Below are 23,336 nucleotides of genomic sequence, written 5' to 3' on the forward strand. Positions count from 1 at the left end.
TTACCTTTAATATTACAATTAAGCACTAATAATTTTAACATGTAGAACCTTAATAACAATGGATGAACCTCCAACTAAAAAGAGACAAATTTTAAGGCTGGAGAAAATAATTATTGTAACTGAAAAAATTGTAAAAGAGCAGACCACTCACAAAAAAGCGGTTTAAACATCAGAAAAATAAATTTAGGTTGTTATAAAGGAAAAGGAGTAATTCAGAAAAGATTTCATATGTTAAAATGTGTGATTTTGAAATGTAAATGTGATTTAATGTTTAATGATAGAAGTATATCTTTATTGCTAAATAATTTTGTTTTTTGATGAATGCATATAATATTTTAGCAAGAATTATTAAAAAAGATTAGAATATATGTACAGTGATTATGGTTATTTTTCTTTTAGTTGTTCTGAAACTGGACCTTGGAAACTGGTCTTTTTGTACAAATCTGCTATGAGAGACTGTAAAGTGTTGAATTTTGAATCGTATTGAACCTTAAAGTTGAATGCATTGAGCATTAACATTTTATCACTTTTAAGCCAGAAAGTCTTTGTGAAGGGTCACTTCCACCATTCTTCTTTTTTTCCCCTGTGTCAGTGTTAACCCTTAAAAGACTAGCATTTATGACTCAGTGAGATCTGACCAGGGCATTGCAACACTGTTATGAGAAAGTAAACATCTGAGCTACCAACCATAACCACTTGATAGGAACCCCTGCCAAATTATCATTTTTAAAGGGAAATTGATATGCACCATAGTTCACAGATTCTAGTCTGTCTAAAATCTGATGAAATAAATGATTATCTTGGGACAATTTAGGAACTACTGCTTATGACTGGCCCGAGTAAATTAAGACGTACCCTTTAGGAGTAATGCGAATTTAAAGTGACGACCTTGGTCAAAATTATTTAGTCTTAAATTTCTTGAAAGAAGGGTAGTTTGGTCCCAAAGCATCCTAAAAAGAATAGTGCTTTCCTTGTTAAACAAAATTTCTGAATGAGAACAGTATTACGGTATGCAATTTTAATTGTCCATATAATTTTCTATTTTTGATTGTTTGTTTTATGCAAATGTGTTTTATATGCCTAGGATCCATATTCTGTATCATTTATTCAATTTCATGGAAATCTATTGATGCTAGAGTTGTTATGCAATTTATCTCTTTAATTTCACAGTTACTAGCTCACTGATAGACTTGACGATTGCATGCTATCCAAGTTTTCATATGTGTAGGATTTCATAGGGTTATATGAAATAATTTCCTCTGTCTGTTAGGACGATACTGATTATTGTGAACTAACGATAATCACATATTTGTATCTGATTTTGTAATGCTTAAATAATCTTGTAAGTTAGGGATTGCTGTGAGCTAGAATTTTGTGAAATTTATGCAATAGTAATTGAGCATGTGGTAAGGAAGATAAAGAGATATGGTAATGTTTCACATACTGCTCACATGTTAATTTATGGTCGGCCGCTGTGAAGCAAAAGTGATGATCTATCGGATTAAGTCAGAATTTATGCAGTGTGGATAGCTAGTGACTTTCTGAGTAACATAAGTGAGGGATTTTATGTACGTGTAGAAAGTGGTACATATAGAGATATTGGGGTAATTTTGTCCTCAAAGGAACAGCTTTCTGGAGGGAGACAGGACAGTCCGAAGATGGAAGCAAAAAAAATAAAGAAGAGACGAGTTCAGAATAAAGGACTAGGAAGTCCAGAAAGGGATGAAGCATTTGGAATAGGAAGGCTTGAATCAAGGAAATAGGAAGACGTTGATACATGGTCATGGGAGGAAGGTGATGCAATCAGTCATGGACATTACGCTGATTCCACCACTTATTATGATGAAATAAATCCAAATTAGACACTACTATTAAATTCTGCTGACATAACTTAAATTGAATTGGAGTTGCTGCTATTAATTGTTATTGATTAAATTTTGTTATTTTTCTTGTCTAAGGGAGCTTGTATTGCATTATTTCTTCCCAATAGTCTTACTTAGTTTTCTGTTGAAATTCTATCTTTCCACTTGCACCGGGCCATAATATCGAGGGAAGTCATCTTTTAGATAATGCCATCCAAATCCAATTAACCACCCCTCTTACTAAGTTGTCCAATGTTACAAAATGAGGTCTATCACCCGGGATATTTTCAATGGAGTGAGTGACAGAGGCCGACTAGCATATTGAATAGAAAGGAGAATACCATAGTAGTGATAAATTTGGTTATTGTTTAAGCAAGGAATTACCGGAGTGAATCAAGTCAATATCTGTGCATTCTGTAGCTAGTGCATGCCATTATTTGATATTTCTTTAATGTATATTATGATATTGTAAGAAATCCAGATTCCGTACCTGAACTGCATTGATAGCATGGTCGTTACCTGAATTAAAGTAATTCAGAAAGAAATATTGCCTTTAGTTACTCTTGCGAGAAGAGATAATTAAGGAAGTCCCAAGGGAGTAATTGCACATTGTTGGTGCGAGGAAGCTGAGAGAAATTCAGAATTGTATACTGCGAAATGCTGTTAGGTTGCTTTAGAGTGATTTATGTAAGTCTGTAGGTTAAGACTTTACTGGAATAGAATACAGGTAAGTATTCTTAAGGAAGCTGTTTCCTGTAAGGCAGTAAGAGTTAGTAAATACGTAAGCTAAGTAAATTGGTATAACAGTCAAGTAGAATAGAATGGCAACTGATAGGCAGATGGTCAAAGAGTTTAAGTCTATTGGTAAAGACAAATTAGGTTATGAAGGGACCCAATTAACCGAATTCATAGAGCAGAGTCTCAGGGTATACAGAGAACAGCAGGTGGCAGAGAAAGAGACAAGCCGAAGAATAAGAAAAAATCAGACAAGCCGAGGAAAAAGAGAAAGAGAAATTGAGTTAGCCAGATTGCAGGTTGAAGAAAGAGCCAGGGAGAGAAAACATATGTTTGCCATGGAGAGACAAAGGATCAAAGCGGAATCTAGGATGGGCCAAGAACTGAATGAACATTCAGGACCCACAAGCAAAAGATCAGAGGATAGATGTACCGTCCAGATAACAATGCTGACGTTTAACGACAGAGACAAAATCATCAATAACTGTTTAACTCAGTTTGAAAAGTTTGCTTTAATCCATCATATACCCAAAGACCAGTGGGTCAATAACATCTCTGCATTTTTGCAAGGAGCTGCCAAGAATGTCTATCATAATATGGCACCGACTGAAGTAGATGATTATGATGCTCTCAAGAAAGCACTGTTAAGGCATTAAGAGTTGTCGGCTGAAAGTTTTCTCAAACTTTTCAGAGTCATCTAAGCGTACATTGGAGACACACATGCAATTTCATACTCGCGTATGCGTGCTTTTCGATAAATGGATTAAACTTACAGGCACCGCACTCACTTATGAAGGCATACGGGAGGAGATCTTGAAAGAACATGTCCTCAGTTCGTATCAGTAAGACCTGTTCATATTTTTAGCAGAGTGTGATTTTGCAACTTAGAAGATATCAGTGTGACGGCTGAGCAATATGAGAGTACACACTCTGGTCCAACCACCTGAGGTGGCAGAGACCAAACCAGCACCATTGACTTTAGAAGAGCTGATGGTTTGGTACCTCATAGGCAGAATGGTCAAAATGGTGGGAAGCTAGGGGCTAATAATCCCAGCCATGATCAGTTACATGGCCCAGGAAAAACCCAAAGGGTAGATAAGGGTACCTCTGCTAAGAAAGCTGAAGTTGTATGCTATGGCTGCAACAAACCTGGCCATATTCTCAAATACTGCAGGTAATATCGTCCCATGATAAATGCAGTGACATCAGAAGGTGTAAACCAGTAGAATGGTCTAATACAGCAACAGCTACTGTAAATGGCGAGAAGGCTACCATGCTGTATGACACTGGCTGTAGTTATCCAGCCTTGGTGGATAGCAAATTTGTTAAATCTGCTGATTATACAGATGAGACAGTGGAATTCCAATTTGCTAATAGGACTAAAGATTATCTCCGTGTTGTCTACATCGACCTTGAACTGCCATATGTGAAAGGACACATTCAAGCAGCGTGCTTGTCAGGATTGTTGCACAACGTAATTTTAGGATGTAGTATGTGCTGCCATAGTCTAATCATATGACGTGTACACCTATACATGTGGGGTCCATAGAGACGAGGTCTATGAAGCGACGGTCAGGGTCGAAGCCACTGAACCGCTCGATTTTGCCCACAGACAATTTGCTACCTGGTGAATTAAGCAGATGTCAAGAGGAAGATTTTACCCTTAACATGATATGTGGGTATGCAAAGGAGGTAGTCAATGCTGAGCTTACCAGATGGTGAGGTAGAGTTGGTGCTGAAATGGGGTATCTTGTATCAATATGCCCGGAAAGGATCCGAGAATTATAAGCAAATGATTGTACCTCATTCTAAGACAGAAGTGCTTAGACTACCACGCAAGAGTCTACTTGGAAGTCACATGGGTGTGGCAAAGACAAGAGATAGGTTAGTGAGGGAATTCTACTGGCCAGGTGTGTATGGGGATGTAAGGAGGTTTTGTCTGTCATGTGACAAGTGTCAGTGGGTGGCATCTAAGACCTCACATCGCCCAGTGCCAATAGGAACCAGCCCTGATTGATGAACCTTTCTCAAGGGTGGTGATGGACTTGATAGGTCCGACAAAGCCTGTGTCAGAAAGTGGTAATCGTTATGTGTTAACGATTGTTGATTATGCTCAGTTACGGTGGCTGAGGTTTTGTTTGGTCCAGAGTTGGTATTCCTGAAGAGATACTAACTGACCAAGGGATGCAGTTTGTTAGCCAGGTGATGGAAGAAGTGAACCAGTTATTTTCCATTAGGCACCTGACTACTACTTCGTATCACCCACAGTGCAATGGTCTAGTAGAGCATTTCAATGGGACATTGAAGCAAGCTCTGAAGAAGTTGTGCGAAGGTCAACTCAAGCACTGGGATTGATACCTTCCTGCAATATTTTTTGCGTACCGCAAAGTAACCCAAGCTAGTCTAGGATTTTCACTTTTCAAACTAGTTTATGGAAGGACAGTGAGAGGACCCATGGCTGTATTGAAACAGTTATGGACGGATGAAAAGGCATCTGAGGAAGTACAAACAACGTATCAGTACAATGATGCCTTCTGATAAGGAAAATACGGTTTGTTCATTGCAAATATACTAACTACGCATTTTGGCATAATAGTGCACTTTAGGTTGGTCATATCAGAATTTTTAAATGTCATCAATGAAAAAACTTGTGGAACTGGGGAAACAGTTTGTCTACTCGGGCGAATCTCTTAGAAATTTTGTTCATGAAAAATGGGCTAGGGAAAGGGATCAGAGAGAAATATAAAGGGAATCCAAGAGGGAGTTGATAGAAAACGTCAAAAGTGAAAAACTAGAGATAGAAAGGGGAGCCAAAGAAAGAAAAAAGGCTCTTAAAAAGACAGAATTAGAAAAGCATATAGTTAAAAAAAACAGGCCGAAAAGGAAAGGATAGTGAAAGGGAGAAGACAGAACTGCTTCAACTATTGACAAATTGTGGCAGGGAGTTTTATTTATTCTTGAGAGAAAAGGTCTTTCACGAATATATATGACATGGCCACACAGGTGGATTTATTTACTGAAGTTCAGGGAGGTTCACAGAATGTCATCTTTGTGAGATAACAAAGGTGGGAATCAGGTCAAGGACCAAAAACCCAGGGTACCTGAAAAACCTGGTAGGGATAATCAGGGAAGGCATAATGATTTATCCGAGGGTAAGCATACACAGATCTGGGAGGTTTTGTCCCAATACCCGGATGTGTTTATGGACAAACCAGGCCATACTAGATTGATTCAACATGAGATCAAGTTGAATACCTCAGAGCCAATCAGGATTAAAGGATAACCAATACCCATTAATACAAGGGAGACAATCAATGAAGTGGAGAAAATGTTAGCGCAGGAAGTGATCGAACCTTCCAGTTCCCTGTACTCGTCCCCCGCTGTATTGGTCAGAAAGATGGGACAAACCGTTTTTGCATTGACTTTCAGCAACTGAACAAAATCACTGTGTTTGATGCAGAACCAATGCCAGACATAGAAAGCTTATTTTCAAAGCTGGCAGTTCATAAATACATTTCCAGGTTATACCTTACCAAGAGATATTGGCAGGTACCAATTGCTGATAATGCCTGCGAGTTAATGGCATTTGCTACTCCCAAAGGTCTTTATCAATTTAAAGTCATGCCTTTCTGTTTAGTCAACGCCGGTGCGTCATGCGTTCATCTCATGTGCAAACTCTTAAATGGTATAGAAAACGTCGACAGTTTTGTAAATGATATCTTTGTTTATACATATACCTGGGTTGAACATCTTAAGGTATTAAGGGATCTGTTCGATAGACTTCACACTGCCAATCTTACAGCTAGGCCCACCAAATGTAGCATAGGATATTTTAACCTAGAATGTTTGGGACATCTTGTAAGTGGACTAGGCCAGTTGAAACCTCACCCAGACAAAACAGAAGCAATCAGAGATGCATCTAGACCAGAAACTAAGAAACAAATAAGATCTTTCCTAGGTTTGATTGGGTTTTTACGTGAAATTTGTTCCCAATTTCACAGCTACTGCCAGCCCATTAACAGACTTGACTAGGAAAGGGCAACTGAATAAAGTTCCTTGGGGTATGTGCTGGAAAAAGCGTTTAATGCTTAGTTGCCAGAATTGAACAAAACTTCTGTGCTGATGACTGATGCGTCTGATACGGGACTTGGCGCTGTTTTACTACAAGAGCAAGTGGGGATGAAATTGCCCATTGCCTATGCAAGTAGGAAATTGCTCTCAAGGGATCAAAACTACTTTATGATTGAGAAGAGTGCCTAGCCTTAGTATGGGGGATAGAAAAATTCCAAACATATCTTTTCGGGAGGGAGTTTACCTTACAAACAGACCATCAGTAGCTTTTATACTTGAAGAAAGCAAAGGTTGCCAATGTAAGGTTGATGCATTGGGCGTTTAAGTAGGGTGTAATTAGCAGATCATTTTCATGCAGTATTCAAAATTGAATGTTTTAATAATTGTTTATGTTCACTTTCCTTGATTTTTCTAAAAGTATTACCACTTTTTGTTAAGAGGGGAGATACTGTCACGGTATTGTCTAAATCCCTTTATTTATTAAATACATGCACTTGGCTTTCATTTTTTGTGTACGATACCTGAGAGTGATTTATGTATATTGTATAATATTTCAAAACAGTGAATTCGATTCATCCTACGCCGTACATGTGAACTGCTTTCAATGGGAAAAACCGGATACATCCAGCACACAGATGATGTATGACTGATCGTCTGTGTATAAATGCCTCACCGCAAGACTAAATCTTCACATTACGGAACATCTTGTCAGTGAGCGGTCTACTTAAGGACTTGCACATCTTCAGCTGTAGAGGTATTTGAGTTATTTATAAATTTCTTGTGTATAAGTTATAAATATAATACTACCACGTTTATTTTTGTATATTTTCTATGTAGCTTTGGCTTATGTAGTATAATATTTTCTATTCTTGTTTGTGACTTAGCAAGAGATTTACAGACCTACCAATGCTGATGAGTTCATCTCAGTAAGGCAGTTGATTTTTTTCCCCGTAAGTCTGACCAGTTTTCAGTAAGGTGTAACAAAATATCATAAACTGTGATTGTAAAGCTGGAAAACGTAATTAAAAGTTTGGTATTCAGAACAGTTTGTAAAGTACTTTATTTACTTTTAATATGAAACTGGATCCAAATCAAACATGGATGAACAAATTTTCCAGATTTTTCGGCAATGATAATTTTTCTGTAGGTTTTGCATGTATGCTGTAAGTTCGTATTTTAAGGGCAAATTTTGTAAGACTTACGGCAAAATCGTAAGAGTTGGCAGGTCTGGATTTATATTAGCAATATAAAGCTGCATTTTTAAGAAACATCAGTACTATAGGATTCTTATAGGGCATGGGTAGGTTCACTTCTGAACCTGTTTATTGTTTTGTAATTATTGTGCCGATAATGTAATGTATAGCTTACCGTATATATCATCATTTCATTTTATTGTATATGCCCTTGTCATGCCCAGTACACAGTGTTAGATTTATTTTCAGCTGATCGGAGTCAACATGGTATCAGTTGTAGAGCTACCATAGAAGTTGACCATAGCAACTGTAGAGCTGAGTCAACAGTGTTGCTGGTCAAGTAGCAGGTGATTGGGCATTACTGACTGATTGGTGGGTGCCGATTGCTTGATTGACCAATGAATTGAATGGTAGTTGGCGACTGCCTGGAATACTTACTACTTAACTGACCAGTGTGACTGGTAGCCAAGTGTGCTGGTGATGGAGTATGTAACTATATACATGTAATCTTTGAGCCATGGGCTAATTTTGGGGTTTGTAATACCCAGTGTTTTAGGATGGTAAAGATATTTTGTATAATATCTGTCACTTTGTTTTCATCATTTTACTATCTGAGTAAAATACCTCATTTGTTACTATCTGAGTTATTTCTTTTTACTATTTGAGTAAAACACATCATTCTTTTCATTGTGTAAAATTACTGCGAATCATTCACTTTTGTCCTTGTACTGTGTAAGGTCATTTATTTTTATTTTCATTTGTTGCATTATTAGGTTCGTGTGGATTATATTAATTTGTCCAATATTTGGATCTTATACACACACTTATTAATCAGAATTCTTTTCTCATTCAAGTCATTCATCATTAAACACTGTATTTGTATCACCATCAAAAATGTTATGTTATAAATCCGAAATCCAACCCGGTTATCTTGTTGCAGCTGTAATTAAAACCCCAGCTTAGGGATTGCCTCAGCCAAACTGGTGGGATATGAGATCTGACCTTCCATAAAACACATCAAACAAACATTAAATTAACTTACATTTGGAGCCAATTATTTTTATGACCATAAACACATGTATGCAAGTAATATTTAAAGTAATTTTTTAAGAAGTGCAGGAATACAGGCTCAGGCTTTCAACCTGTCAATGCAATATGAAGCACTACACTCTAAGCCTATACAAACATACTTTCTCATAATTAATTACTTAATTGTAGGTCACATGGACTATTACATCCAGCTATGTAGAAGGGAGAAATACTAATGAGTATACACACAGATAACAGTTTAATTATGCATGCAGAAGATACAAACACCACAAAAGTATTGAAAAAAGCCACAAGGGGCATTTGTGGGCATTGTTTACTATAGGTAACAGTGTATAATTAACCAAACTTAATTACTGCTGTATTGGAAGTTGGATAATCTTCTGCATCCACTGAAATTACTTCAATTTAAGTACAATAGATACTCATTATAAGTTGAGTCAAACTGCAAACAACAAACATCCAGATCTGCCATAGCATAATGTGCCTGCAGATCAGGGTCTTTGTTGTTTGTTCTACTGATTACTCCTAACAAACTGTAGGGACACCAGATCTGCTGGCACCTGGCACATTATGCAATGGTAGATCTGGGTCTGTGCAGTCTGCAGTTGGACTCAACCTATGAGTGAGTAAAAACAGTACTTTAAATATATGATGGTGTTGATGTCACTGGTTCTATAAATCTATATAATATATATTTACCAAAATAGTAAAACAAGAGAGTAGCTTTTGTCTTTTGATTTCTCTTATGGGCTTCAAAACCATATAAATATTTCAAGCCAAGGAAGGAATGTTTTATTTATGAGGTTGATGGTAACTACAAGTGTAACATAACCACTGACCAAATCAATGTGACTGGACATTCAGAACTGTCTATGAAGCAAAGATTAATGATGGATGATTCAATATTTACTAGCGTCATTTAGATTGATGCTTATAAAGGAGAGTGATTACATTGTTTACATTTCAAGTACATTTAAACAAGACTGAGCCCTGTTAAAAGCTCTATTTGCTTTATGGCCAGGTGGGCGGAACAAAAAAAGTTATGCTGAGCTTGCTTACCCTGCCTCTGTACAGGTTTCGGAGGGGACTTCCCAGGAGGTGGGGGTGATTTAGCTAACTGGACCAACCAGGTGGGTAGCTTCCTGGATTTGTCTATTGGAAGAGCCATCTCCTTCTTACCAGGAGGCTGAACTGATGTACTTTGACTCTTGGTCTTCTGTAACAGGTCAAAAAGGCTACTAGCATTCTCCACAAACATTTACCTTATTTACCTGTGTAACAACACATGTCAAACTGAGACCAGTCTGGATTAAGATCTTTTGTTGCATAATGCATTGACAGATTAGGGTCTATGCTGTTTGCTTATGTTGCTGATATGACATAACTTTCTGCCAAGATGCATCACTGCACTATGAATTTTGGACAGATTGCACAACTTAAGTCTTTCATTATGACAGAAGAAAAGAAAAAAACTGAACCAATTGCAAATGAAACAAAATGATAAAATTAATGTAAAGGATAAAAGACCTGTGGAAATCATTTACAACCTGCCATAAATCGATAGCACAAACTTTCCGGTACAGAAAACTGATACAATTACTAATCACGTTATACTGGAAACATTCATCCACCATCATACATTTTTCCTTGTGTGTTTGATAAGAGAAATCCATGATCTTCAATCCATGCAAATAATTTGAAATCCTGATTCAGCTACTGTTTCATACTTTTCTTCTTATGATTATTACTTGGGGATTGATATCTGACTTAGAGTGGCCCAAGAAAATTCAAACCAGCCTAAAATTTTCAAAGTGACTTTGTTTCACTTGGTAAAAATACTCAAGATCAAGACAGATTCACATATTACCAATGAGCTAATTAATGTATGAAGAGAAATTCATAGAAAAAATGTATACCTGAAGGGTAGAAATAAAGTTGCCAGTAATTTGATTTTATTTCTGAAAACTTTAACTTTGCTGTAAAGATGTGACCAAAACATTGGTATCCCAGCTTCATATCAGCAATTAAAGATTTCTAACTTGTTGGCTGCCTAGAATAAAATAATACAACCCACTATCCCTAAATTGGGATATCTTGTGTTTATAACAGTATTTAGACAAACATAGTGCAATCATTTGACCTATATGCTGTATCATGCTCCATTTTACAGCTCTGAGTTACAATGTTGCAGAATTTGGGGAATAAGGAGACCACAAAATAAAGTAATACAGTAAATCCTGTCATAAGCTACCTCTGTTATGAGTGACCACCTGTCATTTATGACCACAACTGTAATACATGAATCAATTTTATTATATAAATGCACCACAGTGACTGACCACCTGCTGAATGCAACCATCAACCATTATGTCTTGGCAAAATATGTACAACTAATGGACACAAAAAAAACCCAAACAGGAATATTCACCACTGACCTTTATTTAATCCTTCATAACAATGACCGTCTATACTGTTCTAAAAAATATGCAAGCAACCAAGTTTTGAAATTTCATAGATCATGCATGTAGTGTTATATAGTGTGCATTCTATGTAAACCTGACTAAAATTCATGCAAATTGTTCCAGCGCTTAGCCTAGTTCATGATTCAAAAATAACTACCACCTATAAGTAGGATGATAGGATCAGTCTATCCAGCAATATAAATGACCATAACATGAAAACGAGACAGATACCACTGACCTTTATTTAATCATTTGCAACAATGACCGTTTGAATAGCAAAGACTTCTGATAAAAATCAAACATAAAAAGAAGAAAGAAAAAAAGAATTCTGGCCATAAGCTTTTAAATGTGGCCAGTCAAGCGTATAGTTACTTTGTTATAGACTGTAAACCACAGTAATATATGTCATGAACTGCCACTGTAGTGCTGAAGTCAGGGTAGTGGTCATGTACGTTGTGTATCTTTGAAGTTAGTCCATATTGCCTTGGGGGTGAATGAGGTTTTTGTCTATTAAACCAACAAGTGGGAATCATTTCCCAGATTTGATTGATAACATTCAAGGCTTGTGTTGTTTGTTGCTTTTTTCCCTATGTTAGAATGTACATTCCACACCCCAAGCCATTCCCTATTCAAGTTGGTGTGACTGATTGCACCCTTTGCTTAGAGTTAATCCCTTTATGTCACCTAGGAATTAAGTCATTGACTTTGCTCTCTGAATAAATGATTCTGTATCTGGATGAAATAATTGTTTCACTCTTTTTCATTTATTAGGAAGAAATGTGTATAGATTTTTAAAATAATTTCACAAAACCTGGTCAAAGTCTTCATTACAGTTGATAATATAACTGAGCATGGATATGATAACACCTAGCACCTTAATAACAATGGCAGAACCTCCAACTAAAAAGAGTCAAATTTTAACACGACAAAATAATTATTGCAATTGAAAGAAGCGAAAAAGAGGAGACCACTCACAAAATAGCAGTTTAAATGTCAGTAAAACAAATTTAGGGTGTTACAAAGGAAAAGGAGTTAATTAGGAATGATTTCATATTCTCATACATGCACATGTGATCTTCAAATATAAATATGATTCATGTTTAATGATGATAGAAGTATATATTTATTGCTATATAATTTTGTTTTCAGATGAATGCAAATAATATTTTAACAAGAATGAGTAATGTTGTTGTTGTTACAGGGTTTAACGCCATTTTTCAGCACACGATAGGCTATACATGGCAGCCAGTATTAATGGTGGAGAAGAACCCGGGAAAACCCCGGAAAGAACCACCGACCCACGAGAAGCTACTGGCAAGCTTTCTCACATACCCACATTAGCTGAATCCGAGACTCGAACCCATGCAGACAGGTGAGATGGCAGTGATCCATAACGGAGAGCACTTTAGACCATTCGGCCACTCGGGGCCCCAAGAATGAGTAATAAAGAATAGATCATATGTACAGTGGTTATATACAGTGGTTATGTTTATTTTTATATGTACAGTGGTTATGTTCAGTGGTTATGTTTATTTTTATATGTACAGTGGTTATGTTTATTTTTCTTTAAATAGTGCTGAAATATTACACTGAAAATGGTCTTTTTGTATGAAACTGTTATGAGAGACCATTTTTTGTTGGCAGAAGGTGTGGTCTCACAAAACAGTTTTGCTGTATTTTATAAGCTTTATAAGCTTTTTTATAATAATCTCATTATGCTTTTAGATAATTTATGTACAACTGCTGTATGGATAATGTAGCCATGATGACTCTGTGCTCCTTTCCTGTCCTGGATTTGATCCCCAGTTTCACCATAAGAGAGGGTAAGCATATCAAAAGTTTAAATTTTTCTTCCTAAAGGTTATATAAGGTAAATATATGAAAAATCAAGAATATTATGTACATAATGTCAATGTAGTGAGTATATTTTGTACAATTAATGCAAAACAGATGTCATAATTCCCCCCATCATATTCTGAATAAAGGTTTAAGGTTGGATAATGACAGTACAAGAAACAAATATCAAAATAAAACTGGTCTAACTTTAGAAAAATCTTAGCACAGAAGTCAAAATTAAGGTAAACATATCTGCCAAAAAATTTTGCTGTTGAGAATGTGTTATTGCTTGCCTCACCTATCATCACAATGAGAATGACTTCAAATATGTACATCTTGGCACTAGTTTGGCACATGTAGCAGTCTAGGAGCAACCTTCTGCTAGGTATGGTTTGGAATGGTATTTTACAGCACAGCAACACACACAGTGTTTCCCTTTACCCTCATTCATGCATCAGAGACAATCAACAAAACCATAGCTTGTTTTTGCTCAATCTGACCCCACCACCTCCAGTTCTGCCACCAAAATGATTTTTGACTCTCAACTTCGCCCCCCTTGGGAAACATTCAACCCATGTAGGTTATTTAGTGCCCAGGTAATTGGAATAAAATGCACTGCCCAATTACATACCAGGGTAGCTGATGGATGGAGTCAAACCCATACCCTTTTGGTTGGATGTGTTGGTATGCTAACTACTGAGCTACCTCAGCTCCTTTGATCACATTCTGTGAAAACTGTAATAAAACAAGATCTTTAACACAGCAAAAATGTTATACATTTTGGAAATCAACCTTATCAAACACTGGTTTTATTGGCAGCTTGCTGTACTAAGATTTGATGCATTATAATTGAGTAACTGCACAGTGTTCTAATATATGTTGTTCTATAAATTTGACAACATATGTGAAGAAATGTAATGACAAAAGAGCAGAAGAAATAGTACTACCAAGATTATTTACTTAAATGGTTCTTACACCCCTTCCCCTTTTGTATGTTTCAAACTACTACCAAGTCAAGTCAAACCTGTCCTAATTGGTCACCTTTACTTGACAGTCATCTATTCATAATGGCCAATTTCCTACGTAAAAGTCCCATATGTAAAGGTCATCTGCTTTCCACAGTCAGTGGCCAGGCGTTTCCTAACCAAATAATGATTTCTCACTGCCTAAAGTTGTCACTGGCACACTGCTACAGTGACTGCTCAGTCTATGCAAATTTTGTTTCATGAGTAAGGCATTGTTCAGATAAAGAAATATCATGTGAATTGATGTGCAAATATTTCATATCTTGCTTGTATTCCATAATCAAGACAAGCTGATGGTGTAACTCAAAGGAAGGAATTTGTTTACTGGATGATGGTAAAAGTAGTGGTGTCACAATCATCATGTCCTATTTTTTTGTGAAATAGATTTGCAGGTTGCTTAGTTTTTATCACACAACTCAGCACACATATCTGATTGGTTAACAGGGAAATCATCTGATTGGTGAACAGGGAAATCAATATTCAATACATTTATGCATTCATTTACCTGTTTTGGGATTGGATTAATCTTACCTGTGAAGTGGATTGGGCTGCTTTTTTCTCCACGGAATCATATGTGTCTTCATCATCTGAAAATATAGAGAAAACAGAAATCATACCAAATGCAACCAAATCAATCACGGTTTTTGACAGTGAAAGAATACTGAATAGAACATTCCTCTGCAAGCAAGGAGAAAATCATTTAATTTTTGTTATTTACATGATTCCCGAACCACATACCTCCAACTTTAGACTCATTTCAGCATAAAGAGGTTATGGAAATAGTTTGGAAAAAATCAGGCCTCCTAACAAAATCATCTGGTTGTCCAATTTTGACAGTTTTCATTTGGACTTGACTTATAAGTGAGTTTATATTGTAGCTTTAAGTCACACATTAAAAAAGGTCAATAGCTCAGTATGTAAATGAGCTACCTTCCATTCAGCAAACTGTGATTCAGTTCTCATGTCACAATGGTTTAAATTATTTTTACAATTTTCATCTTACTTTTATTGAAAACTTAAAGACAGCTTTCATTTTGTAATAAAACCTAAACCATTTTAAAGTGGACTTGTACATCGGAGAAATTCATTGCTGACTCATATGCACAAATCTATATCCTTTGCATTTTTGATGTAAATTTAATTCAGCAGCTTTACTGCAGTCTGGTGGAGTAACCATGGCTTTCTGCAGAGAAGAACTTGACAAACCATACTTGCTCATTAATTCACATCCACTGATCACCAGATCTGAGGTGGTGTCAATGAAGTGGGAAATTTTACTGTTTATGACTCCAGCAAGAGTATGCCTGGTGAGGCACTCAGTTATCAATGACCTAATAATTCTATGGACATGGTCTTCTATTTATCCAAAAATCAAAGTTTAGACATCATGAACATAATTCCATGATTCATACTACAATGTGTGATGCATCTAAATATCATGCTTTTTAAATCAGAATATAGACACATACATAAGCATAGTTCTGTTGAAGTTCATGTGATTATATTTTAAAAGTATCTTTAGAACAACAAACATCAAACAATTTTTTTTTTTACGAATCACATTTACGCCTGAAATGTTAATCAAAATTGTCCATGTTCTGATTCTTATTGACTGTATCTTCCTTCAGGACTAAATTTGTTTACTTTGAAACTGAAAGTACATGACCATTCAGTTAATTATAAATTAACATTTGCTAGTTCTCACAAAATAGCATGAAACACAGAAGTGATAAGAAGATTTTCAAATCAAATGCTGTGGTGGATATACTGGATGTCAGATTGGTACCATTTTCATTTAGGAAGAAGAAGGTATTATACAATATCTGCAGTGTGGCAGTTTATATTTATGTCTAGCACTGGGCCATCATGCCACAGACATGTAGCATGATGCCCCACCCAGTCACATTATCCTGACACTAGACCGACCAGTCCTAACACTAACCTCTTAGTGCTGAGCGCCAAGTGAGCTAGCTGTTAGTACCGTTTTTTGTAAGTCTTTGGTATGACTTGGCCAGGGATCGAACCCACATCCTCCCGCTTCCAAGGCAGACGCTCTAACCACAAAGCCACCGGAGCAGTCATCATGCATAGAAGCACTCCAACTGTTTCTAAAGTCACAAGTATTAAAGACTCTTTTGAAATGATTTTTATATTGGCCAAAATGTCCAATCCAGCATAAGTATGACTGATCAATTTGTAGCCAATCATGAATCACCTCTGACATTTCAATCTTTCTAAAGCTGGTCTTCATGCACTGGCTATATCATTGTCAACAATTAATGTCTTCCAAGTCCTTACTCAGTTGAGGTGGACAATACATATACACAGTGGTGAATTCATCCACTACAGTACTTCAATGCAGACCAAGTGTGATGGAAAAAGAAATGAAAATTCATGTGATCTTACCATACTTTTGCCCATGGTGAGTACTGTTCTTAAAGTAATGTGTGTGATGTGATGTGATTTGGATTTTTAATGTAACTTTTAAAAAAAATCAGTCATATCACTACGATGTCTGCAATGTGGCAGTTTATAGTGATGTCTAGCACTGGGGCATCATGCTGCAGACATGTAGCATGATGTCCCACCTAGTCACATTATCCTGACACCAGGCCGACCAGTCCTAACACTAATCTCTTAATGCTGAGTGCCAAGTGAGGCAGCTGTTAGTCCCATTTTTGTAAGTCTTTGGTATGACTCGGCCAGGGATCAAACCCACAACCTCTTGCATCTGAGGCGGACGCTCAAACCACTAGGCCACCGGAACAGTTCTTAAGGTAACAGCAACGATCAAATTTTATTATTGTACAGGCAACTGTGTCAGAAAAATGAAGCTAAACAAAAAACTTTTACTGTGGCTTACTTTTGCTCATGGTGGGTAGTACTCCTGTAATATAATACCCTTTAAGTTTCAAGACTCTAAAGTCAAAGTAAAACCTTAATGTTAAACCTTGACTACAGCAACTACAACAACACTGTCGGTTTTCTGTAAGTTTTAGTTGAGACAGAAATAATAGACTTGAAACCAACCTGATTCTTTAGAACCCTCGTTCATTGGACTGGAGGATTTTGCCCTTTCATCACTGAAAGTATGATAGAAAAATTATAAAACATACTAGCATTCAAAATTAGTGAGACTGGATCTAAAATAACTTTATTTCTTTCATAAAAAACAGAATCAGAAATGTTTTCATGCAGCAAAGATGTCCATCACAGTGCCTGAAACAACCTAAACACAAAACTTAACCAAAGTACGATGCATGCGACAGACAATGGTAACACTACATGTATATACCTCTACCCTGTTATGGTTTGGGCATACAAATACAAAAGTTCTTTTGTTTTAGAAACAACAAAATTAATGCCATCTTTATTCTCTAATGTACTGTATATACTCGCGTATAAGCCCGTTTGCGTATAAGCCACACACCCCCAACTGAATTGGTAAAACTGTTATAAAGTGCATGACCCGCATATAAGCCGACCCATAATTTCTAGATTACGGGTATATCACAAGATGCACAAAGTGAGTTCTGAATACGTTTATTTAGGCAAATCACATTATTAAATAAAATGAAAGTAAGAAAGCTAATTTATATGTTGAAATAAAAACAATTCTAAAGTGTTAAGTCTTAATGGAAATTTAATTAATCCTCATTCTAAAATCATGAATTATAAAAGTTCTATCACTTTTAGAATCCTTCAAAATCTGGCTCTGTATCAGACTCGCCAAACAGTTCACGAAACTCGGCTTCTGTATCGGGCATGCTTTCATCATATACGTCGTCATTGTCATCATGGTCATCTGATAGTGTGTCGTTCTCCTTCTCGCTCTCCTCGTCATTGTCGGATTGAAATATAGCATCATCCTATGTTCCATCCATGGCATTGCTGATACAGCACTTCCTGAATGATTTTGCAATCATTTCCGATGGATTTGAGTCCCACGCTTCTTTTACCCACTTGGCAACAAATCGATGTCCGGCCTCATTAAATTCCCGCCTTTTGTCATTTTCACAGCCCCTGAACAAACCCATTCTGCCCACATCTTTCGTAACTTGTCCTTAAAAGGTTTGTTAAGGCAGACATCAAGAGGTTGTAACACTGACGTTAAACCTCCTGGTATCACAGCCAGTGTTGTTTTCATTTTTTTTGCTGCCTTTTTTACTTCATCGGTCTTGTGTGCATGAAACATATCCCATACAAGCATTGAAGGTTTCTGAAGAATTGCACCTGGTCTCTTGTTCCGTACTTTTTCCAACCATTCAATTGTTCCAGTTTTGTCCATCCATCCCTTTTGCTGTGCACGAACGATGACACCAGCAGGAAATTTCATGCTTTTCGGCAGCGTCTTCCTTTTAAAAATGATGACAGGCGGCAGCTGATCCATCAGCTAAACAGGCCAATACAACCGTGAAATGCGTTTTTTCATGGCCTGTCGTTTTTATCAGAATAGTTTTCTCACCAACAGCACTGACTGTTTTATTGCTTGGTAAGTCAAAGGTCATAGGCGTCTCATCCATATTTCCAATTTGTAATAGTTCAAATGAGCACTCCTTTCTGCGTTTAATGATGAACTGCGGAAATGACTCAGTTTTTTCTTCAAAGTCTTTTGGTAGCTTTTGTGCTATCTTCATTCGCTGCCTGAGGTAGAAACCATTCCAGTTCATAAAACGAGAACACCAGCCGGCTGATGTAACAAATTTTGAATCTGCCAACTTATATTTATCATTTTTCGCCATCTGCATAGCACGTAGATGAATTGCAGTTTGTGTGACAATGTATCCATTTTGTCGACGTTCACTTACAAAATCACTGAGTTATTTCTCCAATTCAGGGAAAGAGGCAATCCCAGTCCGACGAATTTTCTTGGATTTTGGCATTTCTTCTAATGCTGCTTTGCTTTTCTGCCATTCCCGTACTTGCTTCTCGTTCATAAAAAATTTGCGTGCTGCAGCACAGTTGTTATTTGCTTCTGCATATTCAATAACTTTAAGTTTGAATGCTGCATCATAAGCAGAACGCTTTTTTTTACTTCCAACACTATTCATTTTATCTGATTGAATTGAATATAAACTTCTAGAGAGATTAAACTGAAATAATTTCTTATAGTGGTAGTATACTATTTATATACCTTATCCTGTAATTATTTCCAAGTGTGGTTGGTTATTAATTTGTATTTGATAATTATTTATCATTGTTGTTTATTTGTGTGTTTTTTTTAAACTACCGGTAGTGTGATTAAATTGATCAAAATATGATTGGTTTCAGCGTGGACATTCAAGTATTGTGACAGTTTATAACTTTAAGCAGAAGCCATGTCCACTACCATATCTCATTAAACAATACATCTGAGAGTCGGCATGTATTAGTAAAGTCATTGGCATTGTGCAACAAAACAAACATATTATCCCCGAGGCATTTACCACAGATTAAGCATATGGTAGCTATTGTACAACACTCTACCACTAACAAACCACTTTGCTTTACAAACAACTAAACAACAGTGGTATATAAACTGTGGCTGCCGATTGCTTCTAAAACAACTGTCAAAGAAATCCCACAAATTATATTGTTTTACAATTATTCACGCTGACTTGTATATTGCCGTTATTTACCCTTCCTAAGCGTGCACGCAACAAACTCCTATGGAGCCTCTTGCTATTGTTCCTTTAAGACTATCGTACATGTATTTCTACTCTCGATCAAAAAATTTGTCGTATATACCTTCAGTATCGTAATTCTTTTATTTTTTTACGTAGATTCTTTTCATATTTATATTGAAATAAGCTAGCAGGCATTTGTACGATACTGTAGAGTTTAATGATTACTGATTAGCTGAGGGTTAAATACTTGACCGGAGATTACTAATATGGCGGTTTGTTTGGAAAATACACATACCACCATGGCTCAAATAACACGTATGGCTGCATTTTCTGGCGGATGGACATCTGTCAAATAGACGTCAAGTACATTAAAACATGTTTTTCATTCATTATCCAACCAATTAAGTTAGAAACAAAATATTTGTTTCACTTCACGACAGCACAAATTTTATGAGCCATGTGGCATCATTAGGCATGTGATCTCATCTTCAGCGATCGACAGAAAAAATAAATACTGGAAATCGAGGGAAAAAAGCTTTAAAAATTTCAGACTTGGACCTTATCCTGCAGATAATCTGACCCCCCTTCTTCCAGGCCTTATTTATTTCCTAAATTTTTCGGCTTATATGCGAGTATATACGGCAAATAAAATAATAAAAACAAAAATTATGTCGTCAACTTTCCTTACTGTTTGCAAATACAAATCATTGTTGAAAAAATAAAATGTCCATAAAATTTCAGTTTTTTTTAAATTTAATTACAAGACACTTTTTCCATTCCTGGAATGAGCACTGCCTGACACAGGCACTTTGAAACTCTCAGCGTGGAAAAACTCTCAATAGAAACCAAAACAAAATCAGTGATAGCACTCAAATGAGTCCTGTTCAGACAGTCAAGCAGTGAAAATTCACAAAATTCTGAGCAAAATTGCAGCACAAATCTTAATCTGATGTGTCTTAATTAGATGTGTCTACACTTCTAAAAATATATATCAAATCAGCTTAATTAGATGTGTCTACACTTCTAAAAATGTATATCAAATCAGCTTAATTAGATGTGTCTACACTTCTAAAAATGTATATCAAATCAGCTTAATTAGATGTGTCTACACTTCTAAAAATGTATGTCAAATCAGCTTAATTAGATGTGTCTACACTTCTAAAAATGTATATCAAATCAGCTTAACTAGATGTGTCTACACTTCTAAAAATGTATATCAAATCAGCTTAATTAGATGTGTCTACACTTCTAAAAATGTATATCAAATCAGCTTTAGTGTAGAATTGTTGTGCTTTGATTCAGACAGAAATTATCTCTATGCAATGAGAAAAGTATTCTCTCTCTCTCTCTCCTTAAAAATGGTTGCATTACAAAAACAGATTACTCACTAGGTAACATGACAAACATCATGTTGCCTATGTAAATATGTCATAGCATTCACACACTGCACTTCTTTACAAGCTGAAGGATTATTTGATTGCAATTCTCATCTCTTTCAGTAGTGGCAACAGCCTCAACATACCTGCCCATGTTCTAAATAATGGAGAAGGTAACATGAAGGGCGTGGGTGGTTTGTGATAATAAAAGGTTTTTCATGCATTGCCTACTCTGCAAGTCAATGAACTGTCAATACTATGACAGGACAATTGTCTTCAATAATATAACAGGATAAATGTCTTCAATACTATATATGTAACTGAATAGTATTGCAAATTTAACATAAACTTTCAATAGTTATTTTGATCTTTGAAAATATAGCCAAAAAGTCAGAGAAAATAATAACAACAACAGTTTAAAAAAATAAATATGTACCCTTTAGGTGCACCATTTTGTGCACCAGGGAGGATAACTTTGTAGTACAGACTGTCTGGAAGGAGTCCAAAAACATCTCCATCCTCTAGCTGGAAACTCTCGCCTTTGGTTAGAATTTCCCTTTCTCCCTCCCCATCTTTCTTGAAAAAGCAAGGGTTGGTGTGGGTCTGAAATGAAATTTAGTTGATGATTGTTTTCTTTTACAGAATGATAAAAAATATACATAACAAATGAGAACTGCACTATTAAATGCTGGCAGCCAGCAAAATCTGCTATTTTTGTTTTCTCTGCCATTTTTATTTTTAAATCCAGTATATCGTGCCTAAAGCCTCTTTATTCAATCAATTTCTAAACATGTTTTGTCATAAACAGTGTTAAACTCAAATGGGAACAAGAATTTTAAAAGAAAAGGAATCATATGGCAATGACTAATTAGTTTATTAATTTCATTCAAATCCTTCCTTCTGCAAGTTTCAAGTAAAATATGAAGAAAACATTCAGATCTTTTTAGCCCTTCTCTAGAATTCTTTAGTGAATAAAGAATATGATTTTGTCTAGTGTCAAATACCTTATGCACCTACTTATAAGTCAAGTCAATCTGCAAACAACAAAGATTCTGATCTGCTGTAGCAGAATGCACCTACAGATCAGGGTCTATGCTTTTTGTTCTACTGATTACTCCTAACAAACTGCACAGACCCAGATCTGCAGTTGGACTCATCCTATGAGTATATACATATATAGTATATATCCCATGATCTGTGTCTGTGCAGTTTGTAGTTGGACTCATCCTCTGAGTATATACAGTACTGTTAATAATTTCAAGATTGTAAAATAGCTTACAGGAGTTAAGTACAATTTTCCTTTCTTAATCTCCAAAAGGGCATGGTTCCTTGAAACTCGTTTGTCTGTGACCTGCAGGAGTGGGCCTCTCCCTATAACAGTTTTGGCTTCTTCAATATCCACTGGTGAATCTCCATCCCCATCCAATGGCTTAAGCTTTACAACCAGCATTGTGTGTTAACTAGGCTGTCACCCTGAATGGAAAAAAACAACAGTTCAAGAAAAGTATACACCTGTACTATTTTGGCAGCTCATTTTCTTTCTTGTTGGACACACAATATTTTAAAATAATTTTTGTACTGTCATCAGGGTTGAAGCTGAACTCAACTTTTAGGCCAAGTGACTTCTTTCCCCAGCCTGAATTGGATAAAGTGATATAAGAAAATTAGAAAACGAGTGTAAGGTGGTAAAAACTGAGAATGTTTACAACAGTTGCTTAAAACTGCAGTTTTACCATGCCTTAAAATTAAAATAATATAAAAACTATGGAAATACTCAATAAACTTTATGAAAATATTAAAATTTTCTAAGTTTCATTAGCAAAATTCCTGTATGAATTTTATTGAAAAATACAGTAACTCTGAAATTAGGCTATTGGCACAATGGGATGAAACATCAAAATACATGTTTGTTTTTTTTTCTTTAGCAAGAGGAAATACAAAATAACTTTCTTACTGCAACTAGTAATCAGTACATAAAATTCCAAAGAGTAAAAATTTGCTTCTGGTTAGTTTCATGGAACTTCAATTGCTTTTTCTAGTTTCATGTGTCAAGTTTTAGTTGGAATCTTTCACATTCAAACATAATTGCAGACATAAGCAATCATTCAACTGACACAAAA

At 36.1% G+C, this 23,336-nt stretch overlaps 1 protein-coding gene across 3 annotated transcripts in view; it reads right to left on the reverse strand.

The window, feature by feature from the left end:
- The window catches only part of LOC149808328 (uncharacterized), a 56,922-nt gene that overhangs the window by 26,762 nt on the left and 6,824 nt on the right, over positions 1 to 23,336 (reverse strand). For 2 of the 3 annotated variants that reach the window (XM_089975877.1, XM_089975876.1), the window contains exons 2-6: positions 22,496 to 22,689; positions 21,653 to 21,819; positions 17,265 to 17,317; positions 14,766 to 14,821; positions 9,971 to 10,127 (exon numbers count right to left, since the gene is read on the reverse strand). In XM_089975877.1, coding sequence (XP_089832003.1) covers positions 9,971 to 10,127; positions 14,766 to 14,821; positions 17,265 to 17,317; positions 21,653 to 21,819; positions 22,496 to 22,666 — 604 coding nt within the window. In that variant the 5' untranslated portion in view covers positions 22,667 to 22,689. The remainder of the gene's footprint in view (positions 1 to 9,970; positions 10,128 to 14,765; positions 14,822 to 17,264; positions 17,318 to 21,652; positions 21,820 to 22,495; positions 22,690 to 23,336) is intronic. The other variant, XM_089975879.1, reaches the window with a different exon arrangement.

The sequence above is a fragment of the Sinohyriopsis cumingii genome, chromosome 1 (assembly GCF_028554795.1).
Source record: "Sinohyriopsis cumingii isolate HCF-2022 chromosome 1, ASM2855479v2, whole genome shotgun sequence".
NCBI classification, from domain to species: Eukaryota; Metazoa; Mollusca; class Bivalvia; order Unionida; family Unionidae; genus Sinohyriopsis; species Sinohyriopsis cumingii.